Below are 18,504 nucleotides of genomic sequence, written 5' to 3' on the forward strand. Positions count from 1 at the left end.
GGAAATGGATGTTCCGGATCCCTTTTAGATCACTGAGTGGATGCTGTTCCACTGGAAGGCATAGATCCCCGATATTCTGGATTTCTTACAGCGGGTTCCAGATCAGAAGTTGGCGCTCAGCTTCTTCAAGGTCTAGGCGACTGCTCTTTCCAGTTTTCAGGGCGAGAGACCTCTCCCTGGCAGCTCATGGGAAGGTGTCCTGGTGTTTGAAGAGGGTGGCACATTTGTGTCCTCCACTGTGACACACTTTGCCATCATGGGACCTGAATCCGTTTTCTTTGAGCCTTTGCGCTCGGCCTCCATTAAGGACCGTGCTCAAGATGGCTTTTCTTGTTGTGATTACCTCAGCTCGGAGAGTGTCCATTTACATCATTTTGTCCTTTCTTCGCAAGGTGATTCACCATTCCATGTGAGCTGGAGGTTTGTTTGCCCTCCATTGTCGAAGAGGGCTCAGAGACTACACAAGCTAGAAATCCAGCAGTGCTGGACTTTTGTCTCTCTGATCATCTTTCTTTTTCCATGGTCCTCAGAAGGGCCAGGTTGCATCCAAGGCCTCAATTGTGAGGTGGATCAAGGCGACTGTTGAGACCACCTAACATTTGTAGGAATAATCAACCCCGGAGGCACCTGTGATTACTCGATGCGGGCAGAGGCCCAGGCAGTTGCCCCAGAAGAGATTTTGTAGGAGGCGACATGGATATCGGTTCATGTGATAACTTCCTTTCTTTTAGTTGGCCGTACTGTTCTGACACTTGCCCTCAGGAGACTAAGGCCTGGGCTTATGGAGTGCTCTGCTCTTTTCCTTACAATTTAAAAAAAAGTAAGTCTGTGAAATTCTTGCATATGTAGGGTAGCGAGTGCCATTGATGTGGTATTTTTTTCACTTTATGAACAGCTGCAGTGGTTGATGGGATACGGGTGTGCATTAGAAGGGAACCTTTGCTGCTTTGGTAGATGCATACTGGGGTTTTCCACTGAGCACCAGCAGGTTATATTGTTGAGTTCACTGGAAAAAAAAATCAGTTTTCTCTATCTACTGGTAGGAGGAGATAACACCCACTTGTTCAGAACAGTACAGCTGACTATGGCAAACTGGGTTCAGTTCTCACTGCAGCTCCTTGTGACTCCGGCGCAAGTCACAACCCTCCATTGCCCCAGGTATAAAATAAAACCTGTATATAATATGTAAACTACTTTGTAACCACAGAAAGGCGGAATATCAAGTCCTATCCCTTGTCCCCTTTCCCCTGTATATTTCTGCTTATATAGTTTCAGATGGTAATTGTTTATAGTGGAGTCCATGGTCCCCTCTGAAAGGGATCTGGGTGTCGTCGTCCATAACACACTGAAACCTTCTGCTCAGTGTGCTGCTGCGGCTAAGAAAGCGAATAGAATGTTGGGTATTATTAGGAAAGGTTATGGAAAACAGGTGTGAGGATGTTATAGATGCCGTTGTATCGCTCCATGGTGCGACCGCACCTTGAGTATTGTGTTCAATTCTGGTCGCCGCATCTCAAGAAAGATATAGTAGAATTGGAAAAGGTGCAGCGAAGGGCGACTAAAATGATAGCGGGGATGGACGACTTCCCTATGAAGAAAGACTAAGGAGGGCTAGGGCTATACAGCTTGGAGAAGAGACGGCTGAGGGGAGACATGATAGAGGTATATAAATAATGAGTGGAGTGGAACAGGTGGATGTGAAGTGTCTGTTCACGCTTTCCAAAAATACTAGGACTAGGGGCATGCGATGAAACTACAGTGTAGTAAATTTAAAACAAATCGGAGAAAATTTTTCTTCACCCAACGTGTAATTAAACTCTGGAATTCGTTGCCGGAGAAAGTGGTGAAGGCGGTTAGCTTAGCAGAGTTTAAAAAGGGGTTGGACGGTTTCCTAAAGGACAAGTCCATAAACCGCTACTAAACGGACTTGGAAAACTCCAAAATTCCAGGAATAACATGTATAGAATGTTTGTACGTTTGGGAAGCTTGCCAGGTGCCCTTGGCCTGGATTGGCCGCTGTCGTGGACAGGATGCTGGGCTCGATGGACCCTTGGTCTTTTCCCAGTATGGCATTACTTATGTACTTATGTAACTATCTAGTCTCAGGGAAGGGCTATAATATATGGGAATTCCTTTTCTGATATATTTCTACTTACCATAGGAAATATACCATTTGGACCTATGGGGCAAATAGGGTTTCTGCCTTCTTACACCCACCCCAAGATACAGTGGACAGAGGAAACAGAGAAGACAGAGACTATGTTCCTTCGAAGGGGAAAGTCTTTATTGCTTACCAAATTAGGTAACAACAAAGCAATCAGTCAGTAACAAATAACAATTTGTTATGAGAGGGAGAGAGACCACTGTGGTAAAGAAGTCACTCAGTTGATCATCTCAGCCTCTGTCTAAATATCACACAGCAGCCACTTATATACTCTTTTGCACAATGGAAATTCCCTCCCAAATCATGCAACCTTGCAATTTCAGCTATTTCTATCTTTTTTTCAGCTAATTTCTGTCTTTATTTTGTTTACATAAAATGGAAAAACACTATCTGAATGTTATGGAATACAGAAGACAATATCTAAATGTTTATGAAAAAATAAGAAGTCCAAGGTTTCTTTCTCAGATTTATAGTCGCCATCTTGCTACAGGAATCTTTCCAAGACCCAGGACTTTATCTTCATTTTGTCTAGCCACCTCAAAAACGTCTTCGCCTTCAAACTGTTTACATATTCTTTGTGTCCTTGCTGAGCTAGAGTCAGTGGCACCATTTCTGTCAGGGGAGGGGAAGAGCACACTCCTTGCTGAATCAGTATGACCTTGAATTTACAGCTCTCAGCAGAAAGTAAAGATGCAGCTTTCAGGCATTTTAAGTTTGAGCCTTTAGCTTATGCAGTTAACTGACTTGTCAGTGGTCAGAAAAGTGCAAATCAATTCATTCCCCTATTAGAAGAACTCTGGCTGGGGCTTGAACGGGGAGAGGGGGGGAGGGGCTAGAGCTGGTACTGGAATTATTACATATTACATAATGCACATGCATGAAGTGGGAAAATAATTACCTGCACAACATAAAAAAATGTTATAATGAATACCTTGACTTTTGTTTTTACTTTATTTGGGAGTGTTTTATACATTCTGATAGACAAATAGACCATTGATGTTTTTTTCCTTCTTAGTTTTAGTTGTGATTTATTTTTTTCTTCTTTAGTCGGCAGCAGGAGATAGAAGAAAAGCTCATTGAGGAAGAGACAGCACGGAGAGTAGAAGAGCTGGTTGCAAAGCGAGTGGAGGAAGAACTTGAGAAACGAAAAGATGAGATAGAACGGGAAGTTCTTCGCAGGGTGGAGGAAGCTAAACGCATCATGGAAAAGCAGTTGCTCGAAGAACTCGAGCGACAGCGACAAGCTGAACTTGCAGCACAGAAAGCCAGAGAGGTAACGCTCGGTCGTTTGGAAAGTAGAGACAGTCCATGGCAAAACTTTCAGTTTTGGGTTATACCTCCTGCTTATTTCAGGAAGATGGAACATTGAATTCTAATTGTCACGTAAACTCTTTTGCTGTGAAACTTAATTTCCAGCTTGTTACTAGATGCTCACAACACTTTAACATACTTTCCTGAAAGTAGTAGAGCTGGCTTATATATTTGGAAAGTGTGTGAAACTTTTGCCATGGCTGAAGAATTTTTTACACCTTTCAGAAAATCACATCTTATACACACTTTGCTCACATAGGGCACTTGGGCTGTAAAGGGGTATTGCCTTCAGTCAGCTACATAGCGTGGTCCATTCACTGGTACACCTTTGCCAAGTATGTGGTATACACGCCCAGAAACAAATGGAGAAGTGGGGAACTTGTCGTGCTTTAAACCATGGGCATGTCTTGTTGTTGCTTGAGTGTTGAAACGTTTCTGGAGACTTAATATTTTTCAGTAACCAGCAATAACTTTCTTTTTCTCTAGGAAGTGATAATGGCTTGAAGTTGTAATTTTTTTTTCTTAAATAAAATTGAGCTAAATACGTGATTTGTTTTGTCCATAACTGGAGCAAAAACTGAAAATGTCTTCTTCTAAGAGAGTTGTTTGCTACTGGAAGTTTTAATGATTGTACTGATCACTCCAGGGTTTTGCAGTGAACTTGTAGGAATCTAGTCTTTAATTCAACTGAATTAACTGCAAAAATGTATCAACCTGTGTCAAATAACCCATCTTTCACCTAGTTCTTTTGAAGGAACAGGTTGACTCTGTTTATGGTTCATAATTAAATTGTTTGCAGCAATAATTTAACAAGTTCAGCATGGCTTTCTGATGCCTGTTAATTATCTTTATATGATTTCAAAGATGCACATACTTGCCTGTCTCCAAATTGCTCAAGGAAAACTTTGTATTCTATTTTTTTAGGCATTGTATATGTTAGCTATATTTTTTAATGAATAATATGGAAATTTTGAATAAAATAAGAGCCATAAGTACAGTCCATCTAGTCTGCTTAGTTTACATCCTGATATAGTTCCTTAGATCATGCTTGATATCTGACTTCCCCACATTTGCTGCTAGAGATCCTTTATCTAATGCATTGTCGAATTCTGTTACTGTTTCTTTTGCTATTGTAGTTAACTTTTTCTTTGTATGACCTTCAAAATGTTTTTTTAAATAAGCAAATATATTCTTAGTACTTTGCTGAACTGAATCCGTGATAATTAAAGTGAACTTAACTCCTGGAGTGAAAGGTGCTAGCTTAGCTGGTTTTTAATTGTGCTCAGAATTTTTCTTTTTGTGGCTGTTTCGTTTCATATGACCATTTTCTCATACAGACGCAAATGTGGCTGACTGAAAATTTCCAAGTAAAATAATTAGATGTGTGTGCTGTAAAGTTAAATACCGCCATAAACATCTTTGTAAAGGATTCCATTCCACTGTGTTAATGACCTGTTTTAGACACCTACGTGAAACTCAGTATATGAGATCAGAATTACTAAACCCCATCTCTGGATCCTTGTATTCCACTTAACATCTTTAAAGACAGATTGAACTGCCATTTATTATTAGGAGAATAAATGTAAAAGATTCTGTCCACAAAAGAAGCCCTTAGTTCCCTGGAGTATGGATAACAATTTGTATTTTTTCACTAACAGTAAATGTATTTTTCTTATTAATTGTTTGCCTTAGGAATGATGAATTGCATATTTTTGTTCCTTCTTATCATAAACATCTGCATTCCTCAGCTCAGCCTTCCTTGTATGTTTCTTATAAATGGTTGAGTTGCTGATGGCAGGTGTTGCCAAGCTAACAGTACAAATCATTTTAAAGAGGAAGCTGGCGCGTATGGCAGCTGAGGAGCACACTCTGCAGGACACGGGACAAGACAGTAAATATTCAACTTTTAATGCTGATTAAAGGAGTATAGGTAATGGATACGTAGGTATACATAATTGGTGAGACAAATTATTCACTTTATTTATTTTTTTATATTTATTTTTTAATTTGGTAAATTCTGATTTTGTAGTTGTCCTTGTTGATTCGTGTGATATTAAGTATTAGCAGTAATGTTCATGAAAATGAGTAGGGAGGGTTTAGTTATTTGCTGTTTGCACTGGGAGGGATGAGTTAAATTTAGCTGTAGGATGTATTTTTGTGACTACACATTTTACTATTGGTGAGAAATAAAAGCAGCTGTTCAGCTGCTGCTTAAGCCAGTACTCAAAGAACTGAGGAAGAATAGATAAAAGAGAGAAATAAGGTATTATTTTTCACTAACATGTTATCGTATCCACCCCTTTAGGAGGAAGAACGTGCAAAACGTGAAGAACTAGAGCGAATACTAGAAGAGAATAACCGAAAAATTGCAGAAGCACAGGCTAAATTGGTATGTAAATGTTTAATATGAAGGAAGGGTTTATTTCATAATAAATATAAAATGTGTTAGCAGATGAGAACCAAAAGGGTCACATAGTCTGTGCTGGTTCAGTGCCACACACCCCAGTTAGATATGTCTTTTCTCGTATTTCACTACTAAGAGTGTTCTGTCCATTGCTTTCATGTACCACATTGTAGTGCTAATTACATGATTAGGTAATAATCTGGTTAGTTTGTGGTTTGTCTTGTTTGTGGGTCAGACCTATGGTCCATCTAGCCCAGTATCCTGTTTCGAACAGTGGCCAATCCAGGTCACAAGTACCTGGCAGAAGCCCAAATAGTAGCAGCATTCAATGCTACCAATCCCATGGCAAGCAGTGGCTTCTCCACGTCTGTCTCAATAGCAGACTATGGACTTTTCCTCCAGGAACGTCTCCAAACCTTTTTTAAACCAAGATATGCTAATTGCTGTTACCATATCCTTTTTAAATTCTGCTAAGTTAACTGCTTTTCTCCAAGGACGAGCAGGCTTAATAGTCTTAATGTGTGTGATGTCATCCCTGGAGCCCAGTGCGGGCATTGCCGTAGTGCACTGTCACTTTAAGACTTCAATGTAGTGCCCCCACCAAGCATGCGTGGGTGTCTTCCTGCTCTAGTGAATTCCAGCAGTCTAGCATTTTCCGCAGAGCAGAGAGAGTTGAGTTTCTAATCTCTCAGCATGTAAACATTTTCCTTTTGGTGCCTTCTCTTTTTCAGGATATTCTTTCTCGGTTGTTTTTTTTTTTTTTGCTTTTTAAATTTTGTTCAATTTACTGATTTTTTTTTTTTTTGGCCTTTGAGTCTTTTGAGCCCTTCTTTTGGCCAGGGAGAATCTACCATTTTCAGGTAAGGAGCTCCACGAACTCTCCATGCCATTTACCATTTTTCCCTCCGTGTCAGCGAGGGTGCCGCATGGCTTTAAGAAGTGTACACAATGCAATAGGATCATCTCAGGCACAGACCCCCTTTCAGTGCTTGAGTCTGGAGTACTGTGACATACAGTGTGATCTGTCTATGCATGCAAAACAGCCCCCAGAGTCCAGTGTGAAAAACGTTTTGATTCTGCTTTGAGTGTGGCAGGGGGATTTGGCCTTAGATGCAGAACCTGCATTGATGCAACATTGGGAATGTCCGACACCGGACTCGATGCAAAGACCACGTAAGGACTCTGTCCTCCTTGTCGGTGCTGCGTGCATCGAGGGACCTGCAGCGTGTAAAAACCTTAAGCATCACCATCGATCTCCCTGCAATGACATCCTTGATGTACTTTAAGCATCCATGGTGCAGTGACCACTCTCCTTCTCTACAACTTATTTCTCAGTGAGAGCCTCTGAGGTCCTTGAGATCTCCTTCGATTGCTAGGCTATATCTCGGGCATTGCTTTCTCAGCCAGTACCGATGCCTGCTCTTACAGGGTGATACAATGGAGAGACAGTCATGGGAGAGGTCCCACACAGAAGCTCGGTGTCAACTGTCTGGGGGGGGGAATCACGAACCTGACTGACCCATGTGTCCACATTGGCAGTGGAACTTTCCTCCGGCCTTGGAGACTCATCTGCCTAGATGCTCTTTTCACGCAGAGTTGACACTCTAGTAAGTACAGTCTTCCACATACTACCCAAGAGTAGTACTTTCAAGCGACAGATTAGGACCCACAGGACCTCTCAGCCGAGGAGTTCTATTGCATCCCATCTGACACTTCTCCGCCACATGAGAGAAGTCTCCTCCAGCAAGTAAATTCTTTCCTGGCTTTGTCTGTGAGATAGCCCAAGCTGTACCTTTCAAATTAGAGACAGGAGGAACCTTGTTCAGAGCTTTTCTAGATTCTAGATTGATTCACCTCTTAGAGAGAGAATCGCTGTTCCACTTCATACAGTCAAGTGATCATGAACTGGGAGACTCTACTAACAGTTCCAAGTTGTTTCAAAGAAAATTGATACAATATACAGGATACAGAAATGTACTGGGTTTGAAAAAACTGTTACCCCATCGTTCTTTAGTTGTGGAATCTGCTTTAAAGTGTATTTGCAGTACAAGATCTCATGCTTCTGCTCCTTTTGGCAGGAGAACATTATCAACTTTATGCCACATTTTGCTTAGTCTCTAATACAATACCCTCTCGATTATCTTACCTTCATTTATCTGAGCACCTGTCATATACGACAGACCCCCTGGTAATGTCATCGCTGTATTTGTGCTCAAATTGCCTAAAAAATAATTAAAATAAGGAAAGAAAAAAAGAACCAAGGGAGCTTGAGCATGGATCATCTCTTCTCTATCAAATGCCACTGGGTGGAGCATGCAGCCACTAAGAGGCCAAAGAGGAGGAAGCTGTTGCAGTGGTGCACAGGAGGGGTTTCCGAGCCACAGGATTCCTTTACCACCCTCCTCCCTATGTGCAGCTCAGTCTACTCACCAGGGGTTGAACTTGTGGATGATGCTGTTGAAGTGAATGATGGCAAAGAGTCTGGATCTGAAGCCAGCCAGCCAAGCCAGAAAAAGAATAGTGAAAGAGAGCAGGGACTGCCAGCCCGCAGGCTGCGAAAGGTAACTGCTGGCTATTCCCCCCACTGCTGATGCTTTGTGCCACCTCTTGGTGCTTCTCAGCCAGCTCCTGATCCAGTGACATCTGGCTATCAGTTGAGGGGGGGGGGTCTCATTATATATGGTTTCAGCTCCTTTTAAATATTCTAGATGATTGATTGCAACTGGTGTAACATCTGGTGGTGCCAGGTTCCTCCCCCACTCCCTTTCTGGGCAGCAGTTTCTACAGAGGGATATCAAGACTTAACGGTGCTTCCCTTTTACTGCTTTTTTTTGTAAGATAGTCTTTCTGTTGGTGGTGTTTCTTCTTACATGGGTAAGTGCTTTTACTCCTTCATTTTCTTGCGTTTTGCCTTTGCTGATAACTGGGAACCGGCATTTCACATAGCAAAAAGTTTGCTAGAGCCTTCTGAGTGCGCCGTGCATCGCACCACACATGTGCTTAGTGTCTTCCTGCCCGCCGCACTCAGTTCTTTTTCTTCTGTGCGAGGAACAGTCCGTTTCTGTGGTTCCTCTCTTTCCCGGGAAAGAGCCTTCGAGTTTGTTTGTTTGTTTGTTTGTTTTTTTTAACTTTTTTCAAGTCTTTTTTGTTTCCCTTTGTTTAAAAACAAACAAACAAACAAACAAAAAAATATATATACTAGCTCTACCCGGCCATTCGTTGCTGTGGCTCAGTCTGGTTAAATGGAAAAGAAAGAAAAAAGGAAGCACACATTTCTAATATGTTTAATTTCACAATGCTTGTGGGTATACAATATTTTTTGTTGTTCCATTGTGTGTGCAGAGATAGAGATTGTCTGGTTTGCTGACTGTAGAACATGCAACATATAATTGTCCATATGAGAAGCAATCCGTGTGTAGATGTAAACGGGTGAATTCTAAAGATTGGCCCTGAGCTTTGTTGATGGTGATTGCAAACACCAATCGAATTGGGAATTGCAATCTGTTAAATTGAAATGGCATATCTGTTGGAATCATAGGAATGCGAGGAATGAGGACATGTTCACCTTTGAAAGGTCCTGTCAAGATTGTTGCTTGTACGACATTGCTCATTAATTTTTTTACTGCAAGCCGTGTGCGGTTGCAAAGCTTTGGCTGGTTGATATTTCGCAACATGATAATTGGCACGCCGATTTTCAGTTGCAGTACGTGCGGTGGCATCCCTGGCAGATCGAGTGAATTGAAAAAGTCTGTTGGATAATTAAGCGCTTCATCTGCTTCCAGAACAGTGTCGACGGACTTGTATGTGAGTGGCTAGTGACCTCAGTCACTAAATTGCAGAAGTTATGAGGCAATGAAATTCGTCTTGAGGTCAGATCAACCGGCACCTTTCCGTTCCCAATTTTCAGCAATTGATGTGAGAATATCTGAGCTGATTGATCGTTTTGCAGCTGGACACGCATATTTGTAGTTGTTTAACGTCTTTACGTGTTGACACAAAGTAGAGTATTTTAGGCAAGCATTTATTTCGTCCGCTGGTGTCGATCGAGGAACTACAGGTAATGTTTGCCTGAAATCTCCTGCGAGCAATATTAATGTGTTCCCAAATGGTCTGTTTCCACGCAAATCTTGCAATGATCGATCAAGAGCCTAGAGCGATGTTTTTCGCTGTGCTGTTTCCTCGGCACGTATTTGAGCCATTCTTTGTCTGTTTCGCTCGTTCACTGATACCCGTTCTTCCTCAGTTTGATTTGCAATTGTAGGTATATAAAAACATGCACGTATTTGAATGCAACGTTGTGTCGAAATTTCAAAGCAATCGGTGAAGAACTTTCAGAGATTTAAGCCACTCTCAGCCGTCGTGTTGATTCTGTTGAGAACGAAGCAGATCTGAAGCTGCAGAACGCGATCGCCGTGCTCACAACCGTGCATCGTCAAGTCTGGCTGCACGTCACTCTGCTGCTTCTTCAGCACGTATTTGAGCCATTCTTTGTGTGTTTCGCTCGTTCGCTGATGGCCGTTCTTCCTCAGTTTGATTTGCAATTACTCGTCGCACTGCTTCTGCTCCGCGAGTACGACAGCTGTGACATCTATATAATAGTAGGTATATAAAAACATGTGCGTAATTTCAAAGCAATCGGTGAAGAAATTTCGGAGATTTAAGATTTTGAACAAACGAACATTTACATTTTTATATATATATATTATAATAAATTTTCCTTATTTTCTTAGAATTTTATTTCCACAGTAAAGTTTCAGTGCGGCCAGTTTTAGGCTGCTCGGCTGGGTCCTCCCTTATTTTGTGTCCTTCTTTTCATGACACAATCGAGCCTTTTGATTTAGCTGGTGCTGTCTTCCCTTCCATGTCATCGAAGACAACCCAGCAGCTTCAAACGTTGTACTCAGTGCAACCGGACCATCTCAGGCACAGATACTGACTCGTGGTGTATCCAGTGCCTTGGGGCCCGACCATAGTCCAGCTCGTTGTGCCCTCTGTCTTCATATGAAAAAGAGGACTCAACTGGCTTGAGAAGCCCAGAGGGAAAAGCTTTTTGGGGCTCGGTCTGGTCCTTCGACGTCCGCATCGGAACCAAGGTCAGCATCGACATCAAGGGACGCATTGACATCAGGAGTGGAGGTAGGCATTGTTGCTGAGAGGCCATGGCACGCTGGGAGCAGTGAGGCATCAAGTGGGTCTCCACCTACCTCAAGGCCTCCTGCTGTACAGGCCCCCGCCCCCCCCCCCCCCTGGGATCATCCATCATCCACGAGGCGACGTGGGGATTCGACGTCGTCCTCGTCAGCACCCAGGAACCTTGGTAAGGTGCATCGAGCAAAGGCTAAGAAGCACTGACATTGTTCCCCCTCGATGCACGGACGCCGAGGGATTCGGTACCCAAGAAGTGTTAGCGCCAGGGGGACACTTCCCCCTCAATACAGGTGGTGCCGATGCGTCGGCCTCTCAGCAGGTCCAGTTCCTGCTCCCGAGCCTCAGGCGACTCTGCCACTGACTGCTTCATCGGCCCCGTAGCCTTCTCCGATGGTGGCTCTCGACAAGCGCATAGGGGCCTTGCTTCCAGAGCTTCTGGAAGGACTGCTGCGCCAGTCTGCTTCGGCGTCGGGGGTGCTGGCGCCTGCCGTGCTGTCTGCTGCAGCTGCATCTGATCCTCCACCTGCATTCAGGTCCCCAAGATCGGTGCCGCTTGCAGCTCCAGTATCGGCTGCCACCCAGGTCCACTCCCCATCGACATCAGTGGAGGAAGCTTCACCGCAGTCCATGCGGACATCGACCCCTCGACATCGCCATTGAGGCAGTTAGTCTCGGAGGTTACTAAGGGAAGTGCTTTCCGATACTGAGGAGGGAGTCAGAGGAAGATCCCAGGTACTTTTCCTCTGAGTCCTTTGGGATTCCCTCTGAACCTTCCCCTCCACCTGAAAGGAGACTATCTCCTCCTGAGAGCCTCTCCTGTTCATCTTTTGTACGGGAAATGGCTGGAGCCATTCCATTCCCTGTAGATATGGAGGATGATCCCAGGGCTGATATGCTCGAGGTCCTGGACTACACCTCTCCGCCTAAAGAGGCATTGACGGCTTCTTTGCATAAGGTACTCTGGGAAGTCCTTATGCGAAACTGGGCGTCCTCTCTTTCTGGTCCTGTAATCCCCAAGAAGACTGATTCCCAGTATCTGATCCAGGTGAATCTGGGTTGATGAGGTCTCAGTTACTCCATAACTCCATGGTGGTGGACTCTGAAGAAAGGCAAGAATTTTAGAGACTGTGCCTTGGCGCCCCCAGGCAGAGAAGCTAGGACCTTGGATTCTTTTGGGAGGAATATGTATCAGGCTGCTATGCTTGCTGCCCGTATCCTATCTTATCAGCTCTTCACGAGTATCCACTTGCAGAACTCGGTGTGGCAGCTGTCCTCCTTGGTCGATGCCCTCCTTCCAGAGCAATCCAAACCTTTTTTTCAGGTGGTTAGGCAGCAGAATGCGTGTCGTAAATTCCTGGCCAGGGGCACTTATGACACTTTTGATGTAGCATCCAGAATCTCTGCTCAAGGTATAGTGATGTGCAGACTCTTATGCATGTCTCTGACCTAGACCATTCGGTCCAGCAGAAGATTGCGAATGTTTCTTGCCGGGGGATAACCTTTTCGGAGAGAAGGTAGAAGATCTGGTAGAAAAGATCAAGAAGCACACAGATGCTATGGCTTCTCTCTCCTGTTGGGCGCCTTCTGCTACAACCTCCTCATCTAGGAGGTATTTTGGTGGGTCGCGGTGTGGTCCCTGTTCCTATTCCAGGCTTAGGTACACTCCTGCGTCTTGCCAGCCTTCTCAGGCTCAGACCCAGCTTGCTTGTTCCCGTCAACAGTGTTCGCCCAAAGCTCCTGCTGCTGCCCAGCAAAAGCAAGGGACGGGCTTTTGACTGACTCCAGGAAAGCGTAGCCTCAGTAAAAGTTTCCCTGCTGGATATATTGCCGATTGGGGGGAGGTTGATGTTTTTTTTCACCAAAGGTGGCCTCTCATAACCTCCGACCGGTGGGTTCTTCAAGTAGTCCAGTTAGGATACACCCTCAGTCTGAAATCCAAACCTCCAAATTGGCCATCGGGGGCTCATTCGTACAGCTCCCAGTACAGGCAGGCACTTGCAGAGGAACTCGCCACCCTTCTAAAGGCCCATGGGTCAAATTTGTTCTACCAGGGGAAGAAGGGCTGGGAGTCTATTCTAGGTACTTCCTTGTGCAAAAGAAAACGGGGGGAACGTGTCCCATCCTAGACCTAAGGTCCCTGAACAAATTCCTAGTTCGAGAAAAGTTCAGGATGGTTTCCCTGGGTACCCTTCTTCCCATGATTCAGGAAAACGATTGGCTATACTCTCTGGACTTAAAGCTTACACACACATCCCGATACATCCAGAAGTCGCCATCGGAAAACGCACAATCTCAAATTAGCTAGCAGATTGCATATCCTTCGCTTATGCCAAAGCAGGGCTGAGTCTAGAGGGCCATAATGTTAGAGCCATGGCTGCGTTGGTGTCTCACTTAAAGTCAGCCTCCATCGAAGAGATTTGCAAAGCTGCAGTGTGGTCTTTCGTCCACACATTCACATCACACTACTGCCTTGAGCAGGATACCCGATGCGACAGACAGTTTGGGTAGTCGGTGCTGCAGAATCTGTTTAGGGTTTAGAATCCATCACCCCCCTAGGCCTGTTTTGTTGCAGGCTGCACTCTCAGCTAGTTGTATATAGTTTCAGGTGAATCTATATTATGTCCTCGCCATTGCGAGGCCCTGTTGACCAACCTTTGTAGTTTTGGGTGAGCCTGGATGCTAGGGATGGCCCAGTTGTGAGTATAATCCAGCCTGCTTGTCCTTGGAGAAAGAAGTATCTTCGCTTTCTCCAAGGACAAGCAGGCTGGATTATACTGTAGCAGGTATTCTCTGAGGACAGCAGGCTGATTATTCTCGCAAACCCGCCCACTTTCCCTTGGAGTTGTCTCCTCTTTCTTTCTCTCTCTCTTTTACTCTTTTTTTTTTTTTTTTTTTACTGTTTTTTGAACTGTGGAGCGCGACAAACGGGAAGACACTCGGCACATGTGCGGTGTGATGCACAACACGCTCTGAAGGCTCTAGCCTTCAGTAATTGCCTTAACTACAAGTATGGTTCTAAGCAATATGGAATAAAGATGGCAGGCATCTGGTTCACATGACTTTAGCTTTATTCTCAAAGGCATAGCTTCTCCAACCACCAGACAAGTTTGCTTGTATCTGTATATTGTAGGACATAAGCTGGTCACGTTCTCTTCTGTGCTGGTTCTGGTTGTTAACATAGGTCCTAATATGCCATCACCTACTAAGCTAACGGTTCATCCTCTCTGCCATACATTTCTCATGCTGTGTTGCTGAGATGTCATTCACATACTTTCTCTATCAGAATATATTCCCTGGATATTAAGTATTCCAAACACCCTTACACACTTTCTCTACATTTAGGTGCTGCTTCTATCTTCCTAATTGCAATATTTTTTTCTTATTCTCCTAGTTCCACCCTTCCTTTTTGGTCTGGTCTGGTATGGATTCTAAGGAAGGAAAAATTCATGTTTTACCTGATAACTTTCTTTCCTTTAGTCCTACCAGACCAGTCCAGAAACCTGCCCTGCTTCATTTATTAGTTTATTTCCACTATGCGGTATTCCTTCCTATTGGTCTTTTTTTGACAGGTTTCATTCATCTTGTTTTCTTATTTCTTCACTGTGTTCAGTCTCGCACAACTCCTGACTCGTTGAAGTATCTGCATGTCAGTATACCTCCTTGATTGCTGAAATTGTTGGCTCAGTTGGACTTATGGTCTCAGCTTTTCAATGGTCATCGACAATATGGTCATAAGCACCACTGCTCATTTAGTCAAAATACTTAACATTCCAGGCTGCACAACATCCTTAAGGGGCATGTCACAAGAACAAACTACTTTTCTTCTTTCTCCATCCGCTGTTTAATGAATATAACTCAATGGTACTGGACTTGTCTGGTAGGACTACAGGAAAGAAAATTATCAGGTAAGACATAATTTTTCCTTAATCTACAATAGGACACTACTTCCTGTCCCATGACTTTCTTATTTCCTCAGGAGTCGTTCACGAGGTACTTTGCCAGATGCCTTTTGAAAATCCAGATGCACAATATTGAATGACTCATCTTTATTGACATGTTTATTTTCCCTTTCAAAGAAATGGTGAAGCAAGATTTCCCTTGACTAAATCCATGTTGGATATGTCTCATTAATCCATTCCTATGTATATGCTCAGTATACCATTTTGTCTGTACCATTTTGACCAGTACCGATGTCAGGCTCACTGGTCTATAATTTCCCAGATCACCTCTGGAGCCTTTAAAAATAAAAAAAAATTTGATATTTCTTAATGTTGGTTCCACTGTTCTGAACCAATGGGTGTTATCCCTTGCTACCAGCGAGTAGAGGTAGAGAAAACCAAATTCTATCAGTGACATCACCAGTATAATTTGTGGTACTCCCTGGAACAATCCAGTATTTTCTGTACCTCTAACAGGTGGTAAATTATGCTGATGGTGCTCCTGGTCCTTGGGGGGGGGGGGGGGGGGGGGTCTGAGACAAACCGTGAAGTGCATACACTAGGTACTGTGAAGCCCTGCATACCTCAGTACTTATCAGTCTCAGCAGATGGTGGGTAGGTGCTATGGGCTCTGCATTTCTTAAAAAAAAAAAAAAAAAGAGAAATTGCCTGTCCTTTTTATTATTGGGAGACAACAGATTAGGAGGCTTGTTCAGTTCTAAAACCAGAAAAGAAAATGGATAAACAAACATCCCTAAAGCAAAGAACCAATACCACGTTGCTGTCTGCCTGGCTTGTAGTGGGGGATCCTCATTGCTTTGCTCACCCCCCAGGGGTGAAGGTCCATCCCCCCTTGGTCACCCTACTCCTTACCTAACCTTTGGGTTTGTGGTTTGCCTCAGCCCCCTCTCCCTTGCCCTAGAGAGGGGTTCCTTCAGGCAACCCTTTGGGGGGAACCAGAGCTCCCAGAGTTTGCCTATGCAAAACAAATAAACCATAACGAAAGTAAAAGAACTGGAAAGGCTGTTTTGCAACAGCTTACTTGCTCCTGCTATTTCTCCAGGGTCCGGTCCTGCTGGGAGCACATGGAGCATAGTGAGTTTTCCGGAGGGGTGAGGCCGGTTCCCACCTTTTTTTAGACTAATTAATGACAGTTCTAGTTTCAAAGGCTGATGCTGTCGACGGAGCTCTGAAAAGTGTGTGAGGGGGCTTCGGCAGGGGAACATTCATTGCTGGAGGGGTCAGGTCCTTTGGGTCCAACTTGCAGTGGCTTTGGAACAGATGGAGTGACTGGGGGACTCCACTTGTTGTTAGAGTTGCTAGAGCTGCCTGTTCTGTCTCAGTTTCTCACCATTGTGGGCCCGAGTCGTGCTTTGGCGCCTTCTCTCCTGGCTGGTTTGGATGCGGAGGCCCTCTGACGTTTTCACCGAGTTCGTCTTGCTTTGCATCAGGCATATTGCCTTAAGCGCAGTGGCCCCAGCTCCGCGCAGGACCTATGCTGGTCTCCCAGTTTGGGGAGGTCCTTATGGCCTAAATGTCCATGCCAGGCATCTTTCGGCCTGGAGACAGTGGAGAGGACTTTTCTGCTCCTCCACTGTTGGAGGAGGAGCTCATCGAGGAGGTCAAGTGGGCCCAAGGCGTCTCAGAGGACTGAGCTCCCCAGTAGGGGAGGATCCCTCAGTGATCCACTCTTCCACTGGCAGGAGCTCTCCTGGTTAACCTCCCAGGTATTGCACCATCTGGGGCTGCAAAAGGAGCACCCTGTGGCTCCCCCGCAAGGGGGATCCAGTTCTAAAGGGCACCCATCAGCCTTCTAAGATTTTCCCATACAATGATTATCTCAAGGAGCTTGTAGAGGCGCAGTGGCAAGAGCTGGATGCGTAGTTCATGGGCTATGGCTCGTTTGTATTTGCCTTTGGAGGATCAAGGTCGTTTTCGGGTTCCCAAGGTAGATTCCTTGGTTACAGCGGTAACCAAGATGACGGAAGTGCCCGTGGAAGGTGATGCTGCTCTTAAGGATCCGCAGGATTGGCGCCTGGAGGCACTTCTCAAGACGTCCTTTGAGGTATGAGCCTTGGCTTTGCAAGCCGCCATCTGTAACAGTTATGTGGCAAGGGCCTCTTTTCATTGGCGGAAAATCTTCCAGATGCTTTGGGGGAGGCATAGGAGAACAAGGCTAATTTGGAAATGGGCACAACCTTTTTTTCCCGATGTCCTCTGTGATTTGGTCCGGGCCTTGAATCTGGCGCACTCTGTAGTGGAGTTTCGATTTTTGTAGCTCCACCAGTGGTCTGCAGATATGGTGTCCAGGGTGCGCCCCAGTTAACTTACCTTTCAGAGTTCATCTCAATTTTGGGAGGACAAAGTTGGTGAAGGATTTGCATGAATCCAAGGTGCTGCGGTTGCTGGAGCTTTGTATGTGCTTGGCTTCCCGAGCGGCGTCCCTTGGTCGTTCCTGGGATATTTGGTTCTCTCATTTTTCTTGTTTTCTGGGCGCCTCCTGGAGTTGAGGTTGGGCTCATGCTCAGGCCTTTCGGGGAGGGCGTTGCAGAGACTGGGACGGGGCTCTCAGAGCCTCAGACTTTTCCCGTCCTGCCCAATGAAGTTTAGCGGACCCAGCCTATGGTTCCTCCAATTAGGGGGCGCTTAGAACGCTTTTACTTGAGAGTCTTAATTCTGTTGCAAGTCGGTTACCTTTTGGAGTTCTGTCATCCCATTTGGGATCAGTTTCTCATCTCCCTGTGTGGCTTGCCACTGAAGGCAGCAGCCATCTGGGGGACGCTGTGCCAAGTGTTGGCTTTGGGGGCCATCATTCCAGTGCCACCGTGCTAGAGATGTTCTGGCAGATATTCTATCTATTTTGTGGTACCCAAGAAAGAGGGTGCCTTTTACCCCATTTTAGACTTCAAGGGCATCAGCAGGGCCCTCTGGATCTCGACTTTCTGTATGGAGACCCTGAGATTGGTCATTGTGGTGGTGCACAAGAGCAAGGTTTTGAGAAGTTCTGAGAGAAGAGGACATCTCTGTGGTCTCCTTAGAACCCAAACTATATGGAGAGGAAAAGTCCCACTCAAACGTTCTTTCTGAGAAGTTCTGAGAGAAGAGGACATCTCTGTGGGTAAGTGACATTATTTTATTTTGAGCTTGGTAACTTAAAGATTAGGGTTTAAAAGAGGAATTGTAGGATATTGATAAACACAGATTTTTAAAATAAAAAAAAGCACGCAAACTTTATTAGCTAGTCTCCATAGCCTTTTCCCCATAGTTTTAAAACTTGAAGTTTCTGCCACAGAATTAGTCTCTAGAAGGCACAGAAGGTCCCAGTTCAGTACTCATTCCCACCCACCATCCCCAACTCCCACCCACCTCTAACTCAACTCGTTAATTTATACTCAATTATTCTAATTAAGAAAACAGGAGAATTTTCAGTTTTCATTAGAGTCTGAATTACATTTAATTAGTTTCTAAGAAGCAAATCCTAAATAAATTACAAATTACAACAGTCAAAAGATCATTATATTCATCTGGATATCCCTAGT

At 44.5% G+C, this 18,504-nt stretch overlaps 1 protein-coding gene across 1 annotated transcript in view; it reads left to right on the plus strand.

Annotated features, from left to right (window-relative positions):
* Positions 1-18,504, plus strand: part of ARGLU1 (arginine and glutamate rich 1) — a 141,153-nt gene that overhangs the window by 53,675 nt on the left and 68,974 nt on the right. Inside the window, exons 2-3 of the mRNA XM_030201316.1 lie at positions 3,212-3,437; positions 5,781-5,864. Coding sequence (XP_030057176.1) covers positions 3,212-3,437; positions 5,781-5,864 — 310 coding nt within the window. The remainder of the gene's footprint in view (positions 1-3,211; positions 3,438-5,780; positions 5,865-18,504) is intronic.

This window comes from Microcaecilia unicolor, chromosome 4, assembly GCF_901765095.1.
Source record: "Microcaecilia unicolor chromosome 4, aMicUni1.1, whole genome shotgun sequence".
NCBI classification, from domain to species: domain Eukaryota; kingdom Metazoa; phylum Chordata; class Amphibia; order Gymnophiona; family Siphonopidae; genus Microcaecilia; species Microcaecilia unicolor.